Source organism: Anser anser (assembly GCF_964211835.1).
Source record: "Anser anser genome assembly, chromosome: 7".
In the NCBI taxonomy this organism is placed as follows: Eukaryota; Metazoa; Chordata; class Aves; order Anseriformes; family Anatidae; genus Anser; species Anser anser.
Window position 1 is genome coordinate 13,208,165 of NC_139727.1, and position 19,094 is coordinate 13,227,258.

At 40.1% G+C, this 19,094-nt stretch overlaps 1 protein-coding gene across 14 annotated transcripts in view; it reads right to left on the minus strand.

Moving 5' to 3' along the window:
* Positions 1-19,094, minus strand: part of ANK3 (ankyrin 3) — a 363,472-nt gene that overhangs the window by 48,848 nt on the left and 295,530 nt on the right. For all 14 annotated transcript variants that reach the window (XM_083845292.1, XM_083845284.1, XM_083845291.1 and 11 more), the window contains 3 exons: positions 15,557-15,663; positions 7,908-8,132; positions 4,721-4,875 (listed from right to left, as the gene is read on the minus strand). In XM_083845292.1, the coding sequence (XP_083701418.1) occupies positions 4,721-4,875; positions 7,908-8,132; positions 15,557-15,663 (487 nt within the window). The remainder of the gene's footprint in view (positions 1-4,720; positions 4,876-7,907; positions 8,133-15,556; positions 15,664-19,094) is intronic.

Genomic DNA, 19,094 nt, shown 5'->3' on the forward strand with positions numbered 1-19,094 from the left:
TTTCCTCAACTGCTGACACTTCATTCCTATGTAATGCATTACAATTAAAAACCTCAAAGCTTTTGTTTGTTTTTAAATCATAGAGAAGTATGCTTTACACCTTAACTTACAGGTAGGAATGGCAAAGCAGAGAAGCAAAGCAGAGAGGTTAATGGCAGAATTGGGAAGTCTCCCAGTGTCACTGTCCAAGATTGTGCTAATAGTCCAAAGAACACCTATTGCCATTGAGTTTTGGTATGTCAAGAGAAAGGTATTACACATACTCCTTGCACAGGTCTTCCCCTGCCTCCAAAGTATATGGTACACTTATCGTAAGGCGGCTGGAGGGAGTGAGTAGCCAGAGATGAGATGGAGAGAAGGAAAGAAGGGAGGAAAGGAAGATCACTCCTTACCCTCCCTCTAGCCCATGCCATATGAGTGTTATGGTTCCTGGACAGGAGGGAAGAAACCCAGCCACATTCTCCAAGGTCAGAAGTGGACCTCACATAGACTAGCTCAGGTCAAGAAATGCAATCACACCAGTTTTGTCAGGTGAGCGCCAGCTGTGGATCAGCTTCATCTCATATCTGATACCTTTCATTTTTACTTTCAAATAAAGTAACACAGAGCAAGTGACTTTTACCTGGAAATGGTACTAGAGAAGACACAGAACACCTGGCTGTTCCATGAGCTCCAAGGTGTCTCTGTGTGATCTGGGATCTTATTTCCCTTGCCAGGGCCTTAAAAGGAGTTTTGCTAGCTCTGAAAAAGCAAAGCTCACCTGTATTTAGCAGACTGAACAGCTCTCTGAGTTTTGCAACCTTCCTACACTCCTGACTAGCTAGAGCAGAGCTGACCTTGTCTCTGTGCAGAGACTGAAAGACGGGACAAGCACAGGACACCGGTTTCCCCAGTAAACAGACATGTCCATTAAGAAATTGTTGCAATAAAGGCAGGTCACACAGGAGGAGGTGCTCACATGCAAAAAATTACAGGAGATGGAGGGATGCAGAAAGGGGAAGGGCCAATAATAAAATGAGGGCATTGAGGCTTGCCTTAACAATGCTGATAATGCCCCCTCCCAGCATCAGGGTTTTACATACATAACTAGGTGCTTGCAGTGCCACAGCTAGCAAGGAGGCCTCATCTTCAAATGAGGCAATGTCCCTTATGTGCTGCTTTGTCTGTTTTAGGACAGCCTCTTATCTTGCCGTTCACAACATGAGGTTTAACAGTGGTAGTTTAAAAACTTTTCTTGGAAGTGTGGCAAAATCACTGCAGAGTGATTTATGGTGGTATTTTAAACTTCAAGCATAAACAAGGTCATTCTGGTTTGATCCGTAGATTCAAAGAAGCATTTGTATAAAAACTCCCGCTTCCCATCTGAAACCACACTGTGCAGCTGCCAGCATATTGTAGCCACAAACAATTACAATTCTTGTCTCATTCCATAGTTTGCAAATGACTGTCAAAACATTCGCTGCCCTGGTGTGTGCATTTGTGCCCATAATTTATCTACAGGTACAGAAAGGTACCTGTAAAAGGTGCAAGAATGTATAAAGCAAATGCAAGTTATACCTAAAAGGAGCCCTACTGAAAACGTAACCTATTTATAAGACAGAGAGCTTTTCCTTTTTACATATATATAAAGACACACACACATATATTTCACTTGACTTAATTTTAAATAATGTAATATGGTCAAAAGCTGTGAACTAGTACTCTTGTATTTGGAATCAAACCCTTCCTATTCCTAAAAAAAACACATATTCCCTGTATTCCATCAGCCCTATATTTACCCAGCACCATCTTTCAAATAAAATTAATTTAAGCAGAAGCCTGATGGCAACAAAGGAACAGGCTCTTTGCATCATGGTTAACTATTCTTCCATGGCAATAAAAGCAAAGTTCTGCTATTATTTAATCCTGCATTTAATACCCTGAAGTACTTTCTTCTGCTCTGGATTATTTTGAGTTTGAGACACATTTTTCCAGCAGATGGTGCTGCTTCAAGTAAAGAACAGGCAGGTTTTCAGCAGTCCCCATGCTGGGAGAGGAGCAAAGATGTCCTTCCTCATTGTCATCCCCAAAGGCTGAGCAGCACAGCAAAACAGGAAAAACAGAACAGAAGAGCAGACTGCACCTTTAAAACAGTCAGCATATTAAAGATTCAAGAATAAAAGTCTGACCATCCTTCTACACAGACAGGAAGAACCAGTAAAACACAGCAGGTCTAACACAGAACAGACCAACTGCTTTTAATAGGAAAATGGCCATTCCTGCAGCATGGAAACAGTCAGGAATCATCCAGCATTTAGGGATGATTGCACAGATGAATTTTGTTGCAAAGAGATTAAACTTCTAAGAATGACTGAGCATCTAGATGGTTGCTTTTTCTTTCAGTCAAGATTGCTTCTACCTCCAGAGTTCATACCTGGAATCAAACTTCTTAACAAAGCTATGGCTTCTGAGAGCCAAAATATTGCTTCAAAGCCAGGTCTAATTGTGGCATATTGCAACAAACCAGTAAAAGCTCAGATAAAAAATGCTTTTAATTCCACACATTTATATTTTATATTATCACTTGGAAGACTTTTTGAAACAGAAAAGGTGTCATCTGTATGGAACAGAATTTTGTCAAGGCCCTTGTACTATTTTAATGAAGGTTTTGTTTTCCTAACTAGAGAAGAATTAAAGTAAAATGAACTGAACAAATGATCAACACAATGCTCCGAGTGTGACTGTAATATTTTTTCTCCTTTCTCTCACATAAATGATCGCCTGGGTTCATAAATGACATTTTTGTGGCTTGGCGTTTAAGGTGCTAAATATTTTCACTCTAAGGGAATAGCTCAGTGTCCATCACACTTTCTGTGATTCACGAGCTGCACTTCTGCCCACTAACCTCAAACAGCAGCTCCCCAGAAGGGAAGAGTCACCTGAAATCCTCAACAATTGTACCCTGGCTCCAAACTGTGAAGCCTACTATTTTAGGCTTTAAGTACAGAAGGCTGCATGCCCACCGCTCAAATTGTTCTTATTTATTGAGCCCTCTTTCTCTGCAAGATGTGAATTTATCCATACAGCACCCCTGGGGAGCGCCTCCGTTATCAATGCAAGTTGCAGCACTCCAGAACAGGGTTTTGTGCCTAGATTTCCTATCCCCAAATTGAACTAAGCTCAGTTTAAAAAGCACAAAAAGCAAATAATAAAGCAAGTTGCTTTTCAGTTCTGACTACCTCATCATGGACAAGGCACAGATATTTCACCCAAGTGCCAAATCATTATTTTCTGTTTCATATGCTAGTGCACAGAGAAGCAGGGAGTGGTGGTGAGATTTTTTCTTTCAGAAAGACTAAAACTACACCTTCAACCCTAGTGCAATTCTTACCCAAGCAATACCATCCTGGGCCACACTTGCTCTTTTGCCTGCTCCACTGCTTTTAGGTACCTTTCTGTGATAAGGTTTATTATATTTTTCCAAACCCACTGACCCTACATATACAGTGTTTCTGCCCTAGTGCTTGATTGGTTCTATTATATTTATTTCCAAATAAATAGCTACCATCATGTAACAAACAGAACTTTGCACTTGCTCTGTATTTTTACAGGCTCAAGTGCAGCTCAGTTACTTCAAAGTGACAATACTACACCAGCTCATCCTGCAAATCCCATTCCCAGATGACCAGATCAGTAAAAATGCTAATCTCATTGCCCAGGGAACCCCTCACAACAGCACTATTTTCCTTTCTATATCCTCAAAGTTTGTCTTCTACTGAGGCTGCCCTCTTCAAACAAGGAAGATCAAAGACAGAGCCTACTCACAGATACACCTCATAGCTGCCATCCACAGCCTGATCATTTGCTTCAAACACTTTTTCTGATAATGAAAAAACTTTCCTGCAGCTTGTGGAAAGCTCACCGCACCGCGACTTTCTGTAAAAGGTTATCCAGAGAAAATCCTGTGGATAAACCCTTACAGAACACTGAAGTCCTACACACAGGCTATTTCATTCACACTCAGATGCAAAGAGCTAGAGCAATGGTTTATCAGCACAAGCACTGAAAAATACTTGCTAGGAAAAGAAAGCAGTGGTGGCACGGGCTCTCTGTGGCCCCAGCCTGGCTTTGCTCACAACATGTCCGCAGGGACCATCTGTCACAGCATCTTCTGATGAATTGAGTACAGCTGAGTCCTCTCATCTTAAGGGACTCTCACATAAACAGCAACATCCACACAAAACAAGGGAGCCAGACTTCCCAGATGGGCACCGAGAAGCAGGTTGTGTGTTTGGGGTAGGCAACCCCTTAGAAAACAATACTGTTTCTAAGAATGAGCTATAGGATGAGGTCTGCATCTGTGGGAAAGTCAAACAGAACTGGTATTTACTCTTTACCCTTGGTTTGGAATGACCTTCACATGGCCCTGCCTGAGCAGCAGAAACACACTTACCTCCAGCTGGGATGTTATTCTCAACTCCGTGCTGTAAGGCAACCGTGCAACTTTGCTTAAACTTGGCACGACTTCAGACCAAAGCTTACCACTCTTTTCAGGATGTCTCCAGGCCACTGCTGAACAATTTTTCTTTACAATCCTTCCATTAGTTTAATATGTAACACACGCTGTATTCCCCAAAGTCAGATATCCTCTGCACTGTTTTATTTTAGGTTGCTTTAGTCTGCTCATGTCAGCAAGCCTGCACAAAGATAAGGCTTGCTAAAACTTTGAGAAAACGTTTACCTTCATCCATGCCATTGAGTATTTCAGTTAAGTCTTCATGTTTGCTGTCATACTGGTGTTCCTTCCATGTTTCACCATTTTCACTTCGAAGTACGATTAATTCTCTTTCCTTTCCTCGCATTGATCCAAAATGTGGGATTTCCACTATGACAGGGCTAGACAAAAAAGGAATCATATTATTTTTAAGTCACATATTTCCTCACCACCCTTAATTTTGGTTATTAAATGGTTATTAAATCCTTAAGAAAACTACAGTCGTTTTAAATTGTAAGCACTGTTACAGTAAAAATACTTTTAAAATTGCCAAAGCTGCACAATCCTTTATCATTTAAACTGTAGATCATATATAACTCAGAAACATTTGTATGTAGCTTATTTTTAATATAAATCTTTTGAAATAGCTACCTACATTAAGAAATGGCTACAAATTTTGCTGAAGACAATTCTCCATGCACATATATCCTGGCCTGTGGTCAATCTAGCACATGCAGCACTGCTGACCTTTAACTGACATTACCATAGTCAAAAATTTGGATTTGGCTTAAGGAATTTAAAGTGGCCAAAGTTAGTTCAGAAATCGAATTTATGCCACAGCTATTGACTGCAGCAAGAATTGTGTGTGCGTGTAGATTTTAGGCTTCAAACCAAGTCCCAAACTTTTCAAAACTCTCCCTGGCTCTCTGTTGATGCAGCTCCTGTGAAATACAATAGGTTGTTTCTCATTAGTTTCACTTTCTGGTTCTCATGCCCAAAATCACAGCTGCAACATCTGTAAACATCACTGGGGAATGTTTAGATCCTTACAGAATGGATTTTTCTGAGTTTAGCAACATCATGACCACATTTATATTAGTTACTGTCAAACATTTTGGGGAAAGGGAAGAGAACGGGAAGGTGGTTAATCATACACCTAAGTCAACAGACAATGTACCTTAAACAGAGGACTGCAAGTGCATTATTGAACAATTATTGTGAACAATCGACAGAAACCACCATTCACTTCATGTGCCATTCCTTAACAAAACAGACATTTTTGCCAAACACTTCACAGGCAAGATATGCATTTTCAAGTATGCTACGACAACCGACTGAAATCACGCAGTAAGTGAACAATTATGGATTATGCAGCTTTAAGACATTTAAATAGACAGTATCATTATTTTCCTACAGAGGTTGTAAAGGATTTCACCTCTTTGTAACAACTCAGTGAAAAGTTACACCATGTGATGGGAGGAGTATGCAGCACTTCCACAGTACGGTGCACCAGCAAGGTGCTTGGCTGCAGTAACCTATCGATTACCTGAGTACGGAAATCACAACAGCCATCATGAGTAAAATATGAACTGGAGTCCAGTTTTCGTGTTACATACCAAGGGAGGAAAGTTATATAGTACTTTTCCCAGTTAATACGCATTTTAGATACTTTTAAGAACACCCAGGCTGTTACTCCGATCTCAAGTCCTTTAGCAAGGAATAGAAACATGGCTGCTGTCTCCCATCGTGTGCAGCAAGTAAATACCAAAAATTTGAATACATTGCTTGTTCAGATGTTTACTTTCTAGTTCAAAAGGAGTGTAAACTAAAGACTAACACTGTAGTACAATCTTTGCAGGCTAATATTTCAGATACTGTCTCTGTAAATATTTAGAAACCACACAATTTTGTGCATGACATTTAACAAGAATACTCAGTGAGAAGGTATTAAACAGGTATTGAACACCAAACACTCACCAATATTTTGAAAACCTATTGCAATAAATTTCACAATATGGCTTGAAAACAACAGTCAAAAATGTACAGAAACATTCTTACATTTTAGACCATACACTGCAGCTCCTTTGGGTAGCATACTTGGCTTTGTAAGTCTATTTTAACAAGATGCCTCTCACAGTCTGAAAAGATTAATGTTTCTCCACTGTTAAAATAAGTTATTTGCTCAATAAGATTTTCTTAAATAATCTTTCATAAATAATAGACTTGATATGACCACATTTTACAATGCTCTTCCCAAAACAGACTCACTCAAGGCCTGTAAATACCTTCTCTACCACAGGGCTGAACTTAAAGGACTGTCACCGTGTATTAAAATGTATTTGATGCAGTCGAAACACTTCAAATTTAAAAAATTACAGAAGCACAGAACTTATGAAAGCAGAATGCTGGCAGTGAATTTTACATGCCTGTAAGCACAAGGTAGTAGCAGAGCTATATTAAATCAAGCCACTATGATTTTCTTTCAGTGACATAAATCAACTGAAAGCTTCAGAAAACTAAATAAATAAATAAATAAATGGGAATAACAAAAAATTAGAAACAAAAGAAAAACTGTAGACATTCTGTATCTTTTCCATACATATCCTACCCAATAAATTTTGTTCCTTGTGGACCAAGCTGCAGGATTCGGCTAACCATGCTCTCGCCCTCATTTAGAGGGGGAGGAGTTTTAGGAAGATGCAGTTTACTGAATAACATCCATGCAGCAGGAAGAGAAATGAGAAGGGGAAATTAGGAACAAGCTGTCATTCCCGACAGAACCGGCAGTTTACACCAGGGTGCCACTCACGGTAATGAACAAAATTTATAATTAGGAAAAAAAGCCACATCATAGTGGATTGTTTCCCCTATTTTAAGCTTTAAAAAAGTCATTTCCTAGCATTTGCACTACTTGACACTCTCCAGTAAGCACTCCACCCTTGCTCGCAGTGGCCTTGCTCACTGAGAGGGACTGAGGCAGCTCCCAGCAACTCGTGCATGGCTTCTGCATGCACTGTGGCACAGGGAACAGAGTTCAATGTGGGTGACTTTAGGCCACATTTCTGTGACAGTGACATTACTCTGGTACTCTATGAGCAAGAGGGTCATAACCTGTTCTGGGTTACAGGCTCAACTCCTCCTGACTTCAAAGAGAGGTTGCATGAGTAGCAGGGGACAGGATCTGGCCTTTTCATGGCTTTCCTTACCTTTGGCTTCACCCTACAATCATCACAGAGGCAAAGATCCCCTTAAAATACAAGGGTACTTTCAAGGTAGGAATGGCAATTTGGCATTTTTCACTATTTCCAAACAAGTAGCCTATCTTACATGGTCATATGAGGTAGAGTCAATGTTTAACTTCTTAGATCCACAGGATAAAGGAAACAAAAGATGCAACATGAGTGTAAACAGTGAAATTCATAAAACAACTCACCCTAGAAATTGTGCCCCTGCCGGCCCCATTTCTACAAGTCTACTTGCTAATCCTTCTCCTTCAACCATTGGTGGTGGGCTGGCCAGTTTATGCCTCTTCACCAAGCGGCAGGTGATGCGAGTCGGTGCGGTGCACTTGCGTGGTGGGATGATAATCCGCATTCCATGATGGCGACTACCCCTCATCGAGCCCCCACGGGCGTCAACCATAAAACTAACCAGGAAACTGTAGGGAAAAGGAAACATGTCAATGAAAACAGTCAAAAAATAAGCAAGAAAAAAAAAAAAACAGCAAAAATTCAACTACCACAATCTTCAAAATATTATCGTAAAAGTCCTCCCAATCCCAGCTAAACTAAAAAGAACTTGAAGATTGTTTTAACACTTATACTTACATGTTAACTACTGGTTAACAAGAGCAGGAATTTCTCAAGGTCTAGCAACATATGGCGAAAAAAAACAGGTGCTACTGAGCAATTTGGATTAAAGAGCACACAAGTGTTATATTAGTAGTGACATACTGGAATTTAAAATCAGCCCTCTGTTACTGTTAGCTCTACTACCCATAAATGAGTAACTAGCCTCACATGCAGAAAGGAACCAGACAGTGTAGAAAAAGGAAAATCAAAACTGCTTATTGTTTTGGGGATCTCAGTCTTCAAAATCTCCCCACACTCTCCTCTGCAAACACTCCTGGTGGCCCGCAGAGCAAATGTGGGCACTGTGGGTGACAGTCCAAGCTATTAATTGCTTCTGCTGATGGGGAATGAGTAATATCAGTAACTTTCTTTAGTATCAGTAAAAGTATGCATGTATGTATGTACTTTAAGTAAAGTATATAAAAATCAGTAGAAGTATGTAACTTTATTTAGGCTGCTAGCACTCTTGAGGAAGTCATGTCATTACTCCTCTATGAAAATGACATTCTTTAGCAAAAAGCTACATTAGAGAAAAAACACATTTTCCAATGCATAATTTTTCAATTAATAACAAAACAGTAAACAATTACATTTTTAAGTGGGAAGTGGGAATTTTTTTTTATTTTTTATTTGTTAACAAGTGAATAATAATATTAACATGAGTTACTGTTAATAACCATGGTTTATTTCACCTCTGAAATGATGAGAAGCTGTGTATGTGAAAAATTACTGTCCTTAAGAACAGTGACAGGGAAATGGAGCCTCCTTCCAGGACCAGCAACACACCTCATGTTCCTTCAAAACTCTGCTGCAAAAGCTCCTTCCCATTTAAGTGGATCAAAACATACAGGTTACTGCAGGGCTAAGTAGTTACTGAGGGACTCCTTCGGGGTTCAAAATACCTTCCCTTCTTTCTCTACCATAAGCTGAAGAGAGATTATAGTTTCAGATAGATGTGGTAATGGGCCAGCATCAGTGGGGACGTGAAGTTATGAATTCAGCCTTGGCGCCAGTATTTTTTTCTTTGCTCCTTCTCTTTGGTATGCACTGACACAGCTGGCACATCTGCTGAAGGGTTTAATTATTTTCAAAGCTGCTGCAAAAACTTCCAGAACTTATGGACTAAATCTTCAGATGATTAAGAGGTGAATCCATTCAATTTCCTGGCTCCCTACTGTAAATTGAACTTAGGGTAAGAGCCAATAATCCAGGGGGGGTCGTGAAGATCCTTTAAAAAAAGACCCCAAGTGCTCTTAAATATGAATGTGAATTTATGTAAGACAGTTTCATTTGCTTTTTAGACCAGCGGGATACCAAAAGTACCAGCTGACATGCATTGGCCAGCCCTGCAGATAAGTTGCATTCGAAGTCCAGCCAACGTGGGTGGGAAAAATCTGCACAAAAACAGGAGCATAATCAAAACTTTGAATTTAGTGCTCTGTAGGAGACAGGCAGATAGGGGATGTGAGCTGTAAAGCAAATAAAAAGTTGTCCAACTGTATTACAGGGAAAAAAAATGCTATGCTGTTCTTCAAGCCAAATTAAAATATGTTAGTAGAGATGGGAAGGTAAAACAGGCCTCTGAGATGACCCTAACTCCAGTTTATCGTTCTTTGTGCCCTAGATACTTCACAAGACTGAAGCATGGAATAATATTGACCATATTTTACAGGAGTTTTCATACAAATAAATTGTATCTGCATTTCTCTCTTAGATAACACCATGCATACCACTGAACAAATCCAAAATGTTGCCACTAGGGTACCCCAATTCCAGGTAAGAGGAATTATGTTTCAGTGGAAGGGGATCTTTGCTGAATGGTTAACCACTTTCTACAAATATAAGATCTGTATCAAAGGCAGTATTCCTGATCTTTAAATTACAGCGTAAGTAAGTTATGCTAATGTTACTATTTATAGATACAAGATCTTAGATGTCCTGCACACTTTGTTGACTGGAACCTTTTCCATTCGCTACAAAGGGGCTGTAACAAGTAGAGACAACAGCTGTAGAGCCTGGACCTTTGGTTCTCTTTGCTCACTAAGTGCTATGAGCCTGTCAGCTTGTGTATGTTGCTTTTTTGTCCTCCCTACGACTGCTCTATACAGTGGGTGGTGAATGTTGAGGGGATAACACAGTTGCCTCTGAGCATGTTGAAAGGTGGGCCAATGTTGGTCTTCAGAGCTGGCAAGGAGCCAGCTTGTGACTAGCTGTGAGGGGAGTTCAAGACAATCCGTTAAAATTTACTATGAAGCCAGGTAAAATACTAAGTGGGGACTCGCAGTCCTTAGTCACCACTGGGAAAATACTGAGAGGAATCTGTTACAGTTGTGCCTTGGCGTCCTCTTACAACTAACTGTATATGGTTTTGGTCTGCAGAGAAGACAGGGCCAACCCTGACTAGATGGAAGTGCACAGGGCAGCAGGGGCCTGGCTGGCTGGAGCATCCATCCCTTCAGGGCTGATGTGGCAGCAGCTCAGGGAGGCACATCTGCACGGTGCACCGCAGAGCTGCAGAGAGAGGCCTCCCGGGGAGCCTGGAAAATCTGGGCCTGGCCTGATGGCTCAGTACAAGGCAGTGTTTTGGAGAGCTGCCTATCGCGTACATGATTACTGGCATGTTATGCCAGCTCATAATTAATCAAAAAGGTTTTCATCTCATGCAAAAATGCCAGAGCTCCCACTCAGATAAGATGCCTCTGCATCCATACTATTTAAGTGATGCAAGTATGTAAGAGTAGATTTTCAACAACCTAGGCACCTAAATCAACGGACTTAAATTAACCAAAAAGCAGTGGAAGTCAGAAGTAAGTATGCATGAAATTTGGGCCCAGAGTTCTCAGGAACATTTATGTTGCAGATCTCAAGGCTGTGCAGGGACAGCTACGCTGGGTTTGATGACAGGCACTTACACTGGTCCAGCCTTGGCAGCCTGGGGCTCAGCACTGCTAACACGCACTACTCGCAGCAAGGGGAGCTTAGTCCTCCACACCAGCTCACTCCCCACCGCAGGAACTAGCCCGTTTACAGCCAGCCTGGGTGTCTACACCACACTGCAGCCTCCAGTGAAGACAAAACCCTTAGCAGATCAGCCTTTATACACATTGATGCCATAAAGGTAATCATTATCAACAGCATATCGTTTCTTTCTTTGTTTAGTTTTCAAGTTAGTATTTTATTGTTTGAAACAGTAACAGTATTTCCAAACAGTATTTCATGCACTTTCTATCACAAAGATTAGTAGCCTAAATTAATGCTGCACTAATAATGGAAACTACAATATGATCTCTAAAACACAATGCTAAATGCTGGTGAGCAATTTCTACTTGCATACATGGAAGGGATGAGGATGTGGGCGGATGCACTACGAACATCTACATACACTCTGACTGTGGGAAACAAGTTTAAAAAAAACACAAAATGAGGATTCACAGAAAGCACAGAGTTATCACCTTGAATCATACTGGGGAAGTGGAGAGGAATAGCTGCAAAATAATTTAGAAAGCAAATGGGAAAAATTAATGTAAGATAATTAGAGGCAAGCAACAGAAAATATCAATAATAAGCGCAAAGGAAAAGTAACAATCAGAAAAATAACAAAAGCAACACATTTGAAGGCCAACTTTAGAAATGATTTGGCTTTTGCTTTGCATATTGTAAAATATGTCATATAAAATATGCTACCCATGGAAAAAAAAAAAAGAAGCATTCATTTTTACTAGTCAGCACAAGTCCGTAATTTCTCTGGGAAGTGCAGAAGTACATGGAACAGAGGAGAGCGCTTGTGATTTATTCAGGTCAACAGAGAATTTATTGTAATAGAACTTCTTTAATTCCCAAAACATGGTTCACTGCACCATGGAAAATCAGTTCTTGTGCTTTCTTACAGTTTTATTTCCCAGAGTATGATGTGTAAGATATGTATAGCAGGATGCCTGAAGGGAGTATCAATCATGGAATCATAGAATCCTTGCCATTCGTGCTACTGCTTTCAAAAAAGTTCTGTGTGTACAGGAGGTTGGTGTAAACTACAATTAACTTCAAGTATGACACCTTGCAAGAGTGGATCAAGCATTTCTGAGTTTCTCAGTATGGAAGAGAATATGACACATTAGTTTATTTCTTTGAGCTCAGGAAACCAAGGAGTTAAAAAAGGCAACATGAAGAGAGCACAGCCACATTTCAAGATGTACAAGGACGTTCACATCTGAAAGCTGAAGGCCACCTTGGTGATGGAGCTCTACCTTTCCAGAGGCCTCAAGATTCCTGACACATTTCAGTGCACTACTTATAATGGACCCTGTTCAAAGCATATACTGGCAAAACAACTTATCTGAACTCAAAAACAAAACATGAAGCACCATCTTGGCTTAAAAAAAGGAAAAACCAGAAGAATCAAAATTCCTGCCAAGTTTTCCTTCTTTCTTCCTCTTTCACTGATACATTCCTGGATATCCACACCCTGGCTCTCCAGAATTCCCCTTCTGCCTCAGATTAGAGATGGGAATAAATGTTGATGCTCTCTTCTGACAGTGAGTACAAGGGGAAAGGAGCAACCCGAGGGAACACACTGCGGAGGGGCTCCCCTGGCATGGCACACTGCGGGGCTTGGGGGGATGAGGAACGCAAAGAGCAGACCATGAGGACTGTTGATGGCTGGTGACCCTAGCTGCCACACCATTGCCTACAGCCACAGAACAGACAGGGACAAGGCAAGGGGATAAAGCACCGCCACCAAGCAGAAAAGGAGCTGCTTTTCAGAAAAGAGGAGTCATGATCCTATGCATATCAGATATGCTGAGCTACTGGAAGATGAGAAGGCATCATATGTTGATTGCCCCTAGATGAAGATAATGAGGAAAATCAAACAGTATCATATTATAATAGGGAGCCACAATAGAAAGAAAATAAACAGTGACTTTTTTTCTGAGAAAGGAACTGAGTCATCACAACATCACTTCTGATGGACTTTATCCATCAAAAGAAAAATGTGGTACGTCAGAAAAGCTATACCTCATGGCAGAATATTCTGGTGATCAGATTCTCTCCCTTACCACCTCCCCTGCAGCTCCCCAGTTTGCCCCACTGCTGCAGGTCTGCAGCCCTTCCCCTCTGGACAGCAGCTAAGGCCATGGCTGCAATAGTGAGGACTGATGTATAAAGTGAACAGATCTGAAGTAGTTGATTCAAAAGATCCCATGTCCTTCAAAAGAACAAAGAGACAAAATATACGTAACTTGTCAAATTAACTCATTTGACAGGGTAACTTACTCAGTGGATGTATGGAAGGTCTGTATTTTTATTTCAGTACGCAAACGAAACAGCACAGATAAGGTAAGTGTACAATCACCAGAGAAACTACTTCAAAAGAGTTACCATCTGTGCTTTACTGTCAAACTGAAAGAAAACTTCCACCAGGGATTTCACTGTGTTGTCCTGGGCCGAGTACTGAGATAACATCTTCGTTCATGGTTTGAGGACTGGACAGAAAGGGCTGATACTACTTTGGAAAAGAGGATCCAAATTAAAAGCTATCTTGCTAAAATGGAAAAGGGTTCTGAAACCAACAAGTTGAAAGGCAGTAAAGGTAAATGCAAACATAAGGAAGAATCCAAACACAAACTCAAAACATAGAAAAAATACTAAGACTGCAGAATTTCAGAAAGGAACTAAGAAACTCTAGCAAATCACAAACATCAGTTAATAGGAGCTATAGTTACCAAAATGATAATTCTCACTGCGGGATTTAGACTAGGTGTGTCATGTGTTAGATCAAGGAGGTAGTGGTCCTGCCCTACCTAGCCAGTACTGGTGCCATCTCTTTGGGAGTTTGGTGCCAAAACTGGCTTAGAAATAATCTAACATCAAAAAGGGGAGAACCAGGAGACAGCAAGCAAGAATCTGGTGATATGTGCAAAGAACCACCTAGGAAAACCTGGAAAATTACACTTTACAAAAGAGAGAACTACGCATCTTGCAAAATAAAGACATTGCAAAGAGACAAGTAGGATATTATTCTCCATGACTATCATGGACATGACAAGAAATAGGCTTAAGTCACAGCAAAGAGATTTTAAGTTGAACATCAGGAAAAGGAATATTGCAGCACAGGATAGCAAGCCACTGAAGCTGAGGGACTATAGACCCTCTTTTATTTTAAGTGACCATGAAGAAATTGAACGTATTTCAGGAATGGCTTGCTTACATTTTATGCTGTTATAATGCAAGTGGATGGCCTACCGGCTTTCTGAGGTCCTTTGCTAACATACCCTTCTGTGCTAACCAACAGATTGCAGCTTTCCATTCCACAGCTCCTGATATTTCAACCCTAGCATTGACCATATGCAGTGTTTTATTAGATCAGGACCTACAAATCCAACATTTTTTAGTTCTATTCAGCTCTATCAGGTGCTTACACTTAACTGTGGCACTGTAGCTTTGGAGCTGTGAGATTTTCTGTGGAACTTGTGGACTTGCTTTGAACTGAAATCTTTTGGTATATGCTGAACACATTTTCATTATAAGAATGGAATTAGTCAAAATTAAAAAGGATATGAAATTTATGTCCTGATCTTGAAAATTTTATAACAAATATTTATACTAGACAATCTCAGATGCAATGATTCCTTTCAGCTATGTATTTATTTGTAAATTTTAAAACACGCAATCCAAAATTACTCCTATTGCATTTAAATCAAGTGTATGTGGTACTTTCAAGAAGCACTGTAAGTGCAGTGATGACTCGTGAGTAAATAACTGAACTCGAACTACATATTTTGGAGAATAAACAGGAGTCTGGAGGTATAAATAAAATAAGAAGTTAGAGCCCCCTATTTTTTCCTGTATGAAAGAACAGAAATCATAACGTTCTATCTCTGATTTCGTACTTCAAATAATTTAATACAATTCAAACAAAATGACCTTGTGACACTTAAAAGCAAAGCATAAGCAACAGAAAAAGCAAAACAAGACTATTAAAGAGAAGCCTGTAGGATTACAATGTTTTTGGCATTCAGAAAATTAAGTGCAGAAGCAAGCTTCTGGTTTGATATGCAAGAATTTAGCCTGACTCCTGTTATTAAGCACCCTCATTGAAGTCAGTACAAATTTTGCCACTGGCTTCAACCAGAGCAGGAATAGGCATGTTATCAGCCATTACAGCAGGCTGTATTCTTCAGCTAACAATACATTTCCACATTTAAAGATAAAAGAAATCTGTTAAGTGACCTACCCAGAATGGATGGGACTTGAAACAAGGTTAACATTGTCCAAGGTGTCTGCAGCCCAGCTGTAGTGTCTGAGAGAATCAGAATCAAACTCCCTTTGAAACGTCAGGTGCTTTAAAAAAAGAAACACAACATTGAAATTTAAAATTAAGATGTAAAATGCTTGTCTTAAATATAAGCTTGTTAATATAATTCCATTAAAATTCAATCTGTCCCCTTTCCACATAACAGTGCTGATATCCCAGGTGTTAAATTACTAGAAATCCCATAACAGGAATTTGGAATCCACAGAGAAATTAATCTTACACATCTTTATACTTTCAAACCTTCTTTTTGTCTGCTTTTGCCACTTCCTTCAGTTACACCTGTGTCTCTCTCCAATCTTTATTTACATGTGAAAAGTTAGAGAAGATTATTACAATTTGTACTGCAATCATACACCATACAGACAGGCATCATAACATTCCCACACAGAAAATGCCATTGGATCGACCCTTTAAAAGCAGAACTTAGATCTGTACAATCACCACCATGGACACTGTTCTGGAGTGCCACAGTCCCTACTCACCTATATAAAAATAGTTTTAACCCTGTGAAGCACTGGCACAGCAGTGCTATAAATAAACTGCCCCATCTGACAGACATCAAGGCGCAATTTGTTTCTGACTGTTCCCTGTGGACACGCGCACGCGCATGCAGGCATCCTGTGTCCCACAACAAGGTCTCACGCTATACATCCTCTTATCTGGATAGCAAAGCCATTCTAGTCAAATATATACAGTTTTCCCCCTAGAAAATCAAACAGATTACATCTGTAAATACTGTACGGCCATATTTCCAGGGTAATATGAAAGCTTCTGAACCTTTTAAGGAAGCACCATGAGAAGTTACATCAATAAGACTAAGTCAAGATACTGTCATGCAATGTGCACAGACCATCTTCAGCCAAGACAGTGTTAAAAAAATGTCCATGCTTCCTCTAGGCAGGTTATTTTTTGCTCACAGGTAAATGCATCTAGAGAGAGCAGTTATCTGCTTTTTTCCTCATACACTGTGAAGATGAAAACCTCGTGGGCTGTTTTCAAATTAAATACCGTTCTACTCAAACCTGAGCCAAATGTATACTCTTTACACAGGGAAGTTTTATAACTTCCACCTTTTATTTTTTATTTTTTAATTTTACTGTATTATGTATTATTATGTACTGGCATGCAGAGGTACTGTAAATGAACTATTTGAAATGGAAATATCAGCATTAGTAGTAAATCTGAGAAAGCCAGTCATAAGCATACGAAAATACTTCTGTTCAAAAGCTTCCACAAGACAAGCAGGCAGACAGTGCTCTGGTGTTGGCCAGAGCATGCAACCTTCCTACATTACTCCGGGTTCCAGAAAATTTCTCTTTAAACATTCCTTGCAATTCAAATGAGCATCTCAGGTTTACTTCCAAAACCCATCAATATTATCATTTTCTGCCCATCAGTAGTACTAGCTGCAGGGTACAACTTTGCTTTGTCATACGTAGCACACATTTTTTTGATACCTCCTTCTTTTGCTACTTTAACTCTTTTATGGGGATCTTCCATCAGTCTTTGTGCTGTAAGATAGGTACCGAGGCCTGATGGTACGAGCACAGACAACAGTAACAGGCAAACACTGCTAAAGCATGGCATACGCTAAATACTGAAATACACCAAGAGACATAAAAGATAAAATGAATGCCATTAAAAACAATGGTAATTAAACAATGGCAGTGGATTTAATTAGCACTGCTTTGAAAAATATATCATAATTTAGTTTACCGAAGACAGTTTTATAATTTTCAGTAAAACATCAGGGATTCTTCCACATTTTTGAAGGGCCTGCAGTTTCAGCAGGAAAGACACAACTGTGGATTTCTGCTGTTCCAAGTGATTTAACTCCATAAGAGCTCATACGGACTACGTGATCGCTTTTGACACCAAACAGCTGGTATCAAAATTGAAACATTTAGATAAACAAAAATACATTTATTCCATTGCCCAGCGATGAACTTTATCATCAAAAACAGGACAACACAAATTTTGTAAAAAATGCATAAAAAAGGAGGTCAACATAATTTAGAGTTTGTCATTGAAACGTCTTCTGAGCCGCAAGAGTGTCACTGCGCTGAGTCCCAGACATGTACCAGGACACACACGTCGACAAAGAGGGGATCACATTTACTGTAAACAAATGAACAATGCTTAAGATCTCCCAGCAGTGCGATGCAGAAAACTCAATGTGGCCATATAACTTCTAAGGAAATACCACCCCTCTAAGATACTCTGTGCTAGATAGAGACGCTGCTATATCCATGCAAGTTGCTGTAAGTTTACTTCCATGTATGCATAGGGTTCCTTGCTCTATTCCTACACTGTCTGTGTATGAGATGACCTTTTTTTTTTTTTTTTTGGATGCATTCCTTTCTGACAAAGTGCACTCAAACAGATTTTTTGGACTTATTTACAGCCAGCAAAAGCACAAAACCTGCAGCCAATAATTTTGGCAGAGAAACAGGCTAGTAAAAGCTAATGGCTGAACAAATGAATCTTACACACAGCACACATCTGTTGATCTCATTTTGTCGATCTGCTGAGGTGTTGAATTTTCCAGGCAGGCAAAGAAATCTTCCTGTGCAAGCTGCAATATGAGCAGTCCAGGAGATGGTACATCATACTTGACACCAAATCGCAGGATTGATCCTGCGTTTGGTCAGGTCGCAGCATTCCCTACCTGGGCTGAGGGAGATTAAACATGCATTGCTACAGGGTGTGGCGCTGTCAGATGCAAATGCATGTATGAAAATACTGACAGTTCTGCTGGCAAGAATCCCGCTGGTTGCATAACTGAATATCCAGGCTGTGTAATGCCAGAGTTCAGCAAACGGAAGAATTTATGCTTCCTCCCAGATGAATTTATCCAGACAGAAGAGATTCAGCAAGCTGCTATGCAATGGACAGCCTGAATCATCCTGCCTTTGGCTCATGTAAATTATTCCACAGAGGAAAGTCGCTTGGATTTGGTCTGAGTTACTGCATCCATGGTAACGCACTTAGACACAGCAATTTTAACTTTGCTCTAGTCTGGTTATGAGGCACAGTATGGCCTGGGCTCAGCCATCTCTGTTGAATAGGTCACCTAAAGCACTAAATGCAAACAAGAGGGAATGTCTTGACTTCTCAGGATTATTATTATAAAATCCTCTCAAACACCCAACATGTCATGCTGGCAGCCAGGTTCGGCCAAGAATAGTTTCAAGTCTTCCTCATTTGACTCTTTTTAGACTTCCAAGTCTCCCAGTGATCTTGGGAAATAGTGACCATGGGATCTTCTGATTCCACCTAAGAGGCCGACAGCTGCCCCTTCTCTTTTATACACTTTTGTGATAAAATTAATTCCCTTTACTCTGAGACTGCTGCTGCCGTAATGAACTCCAGACAATTACAAGGTTTACAAAAGAAAAGAAACCAAATACGCAGATAGGCAATGGCTCACTACTTCTTCAAAGTTGTCCAGTGCCCC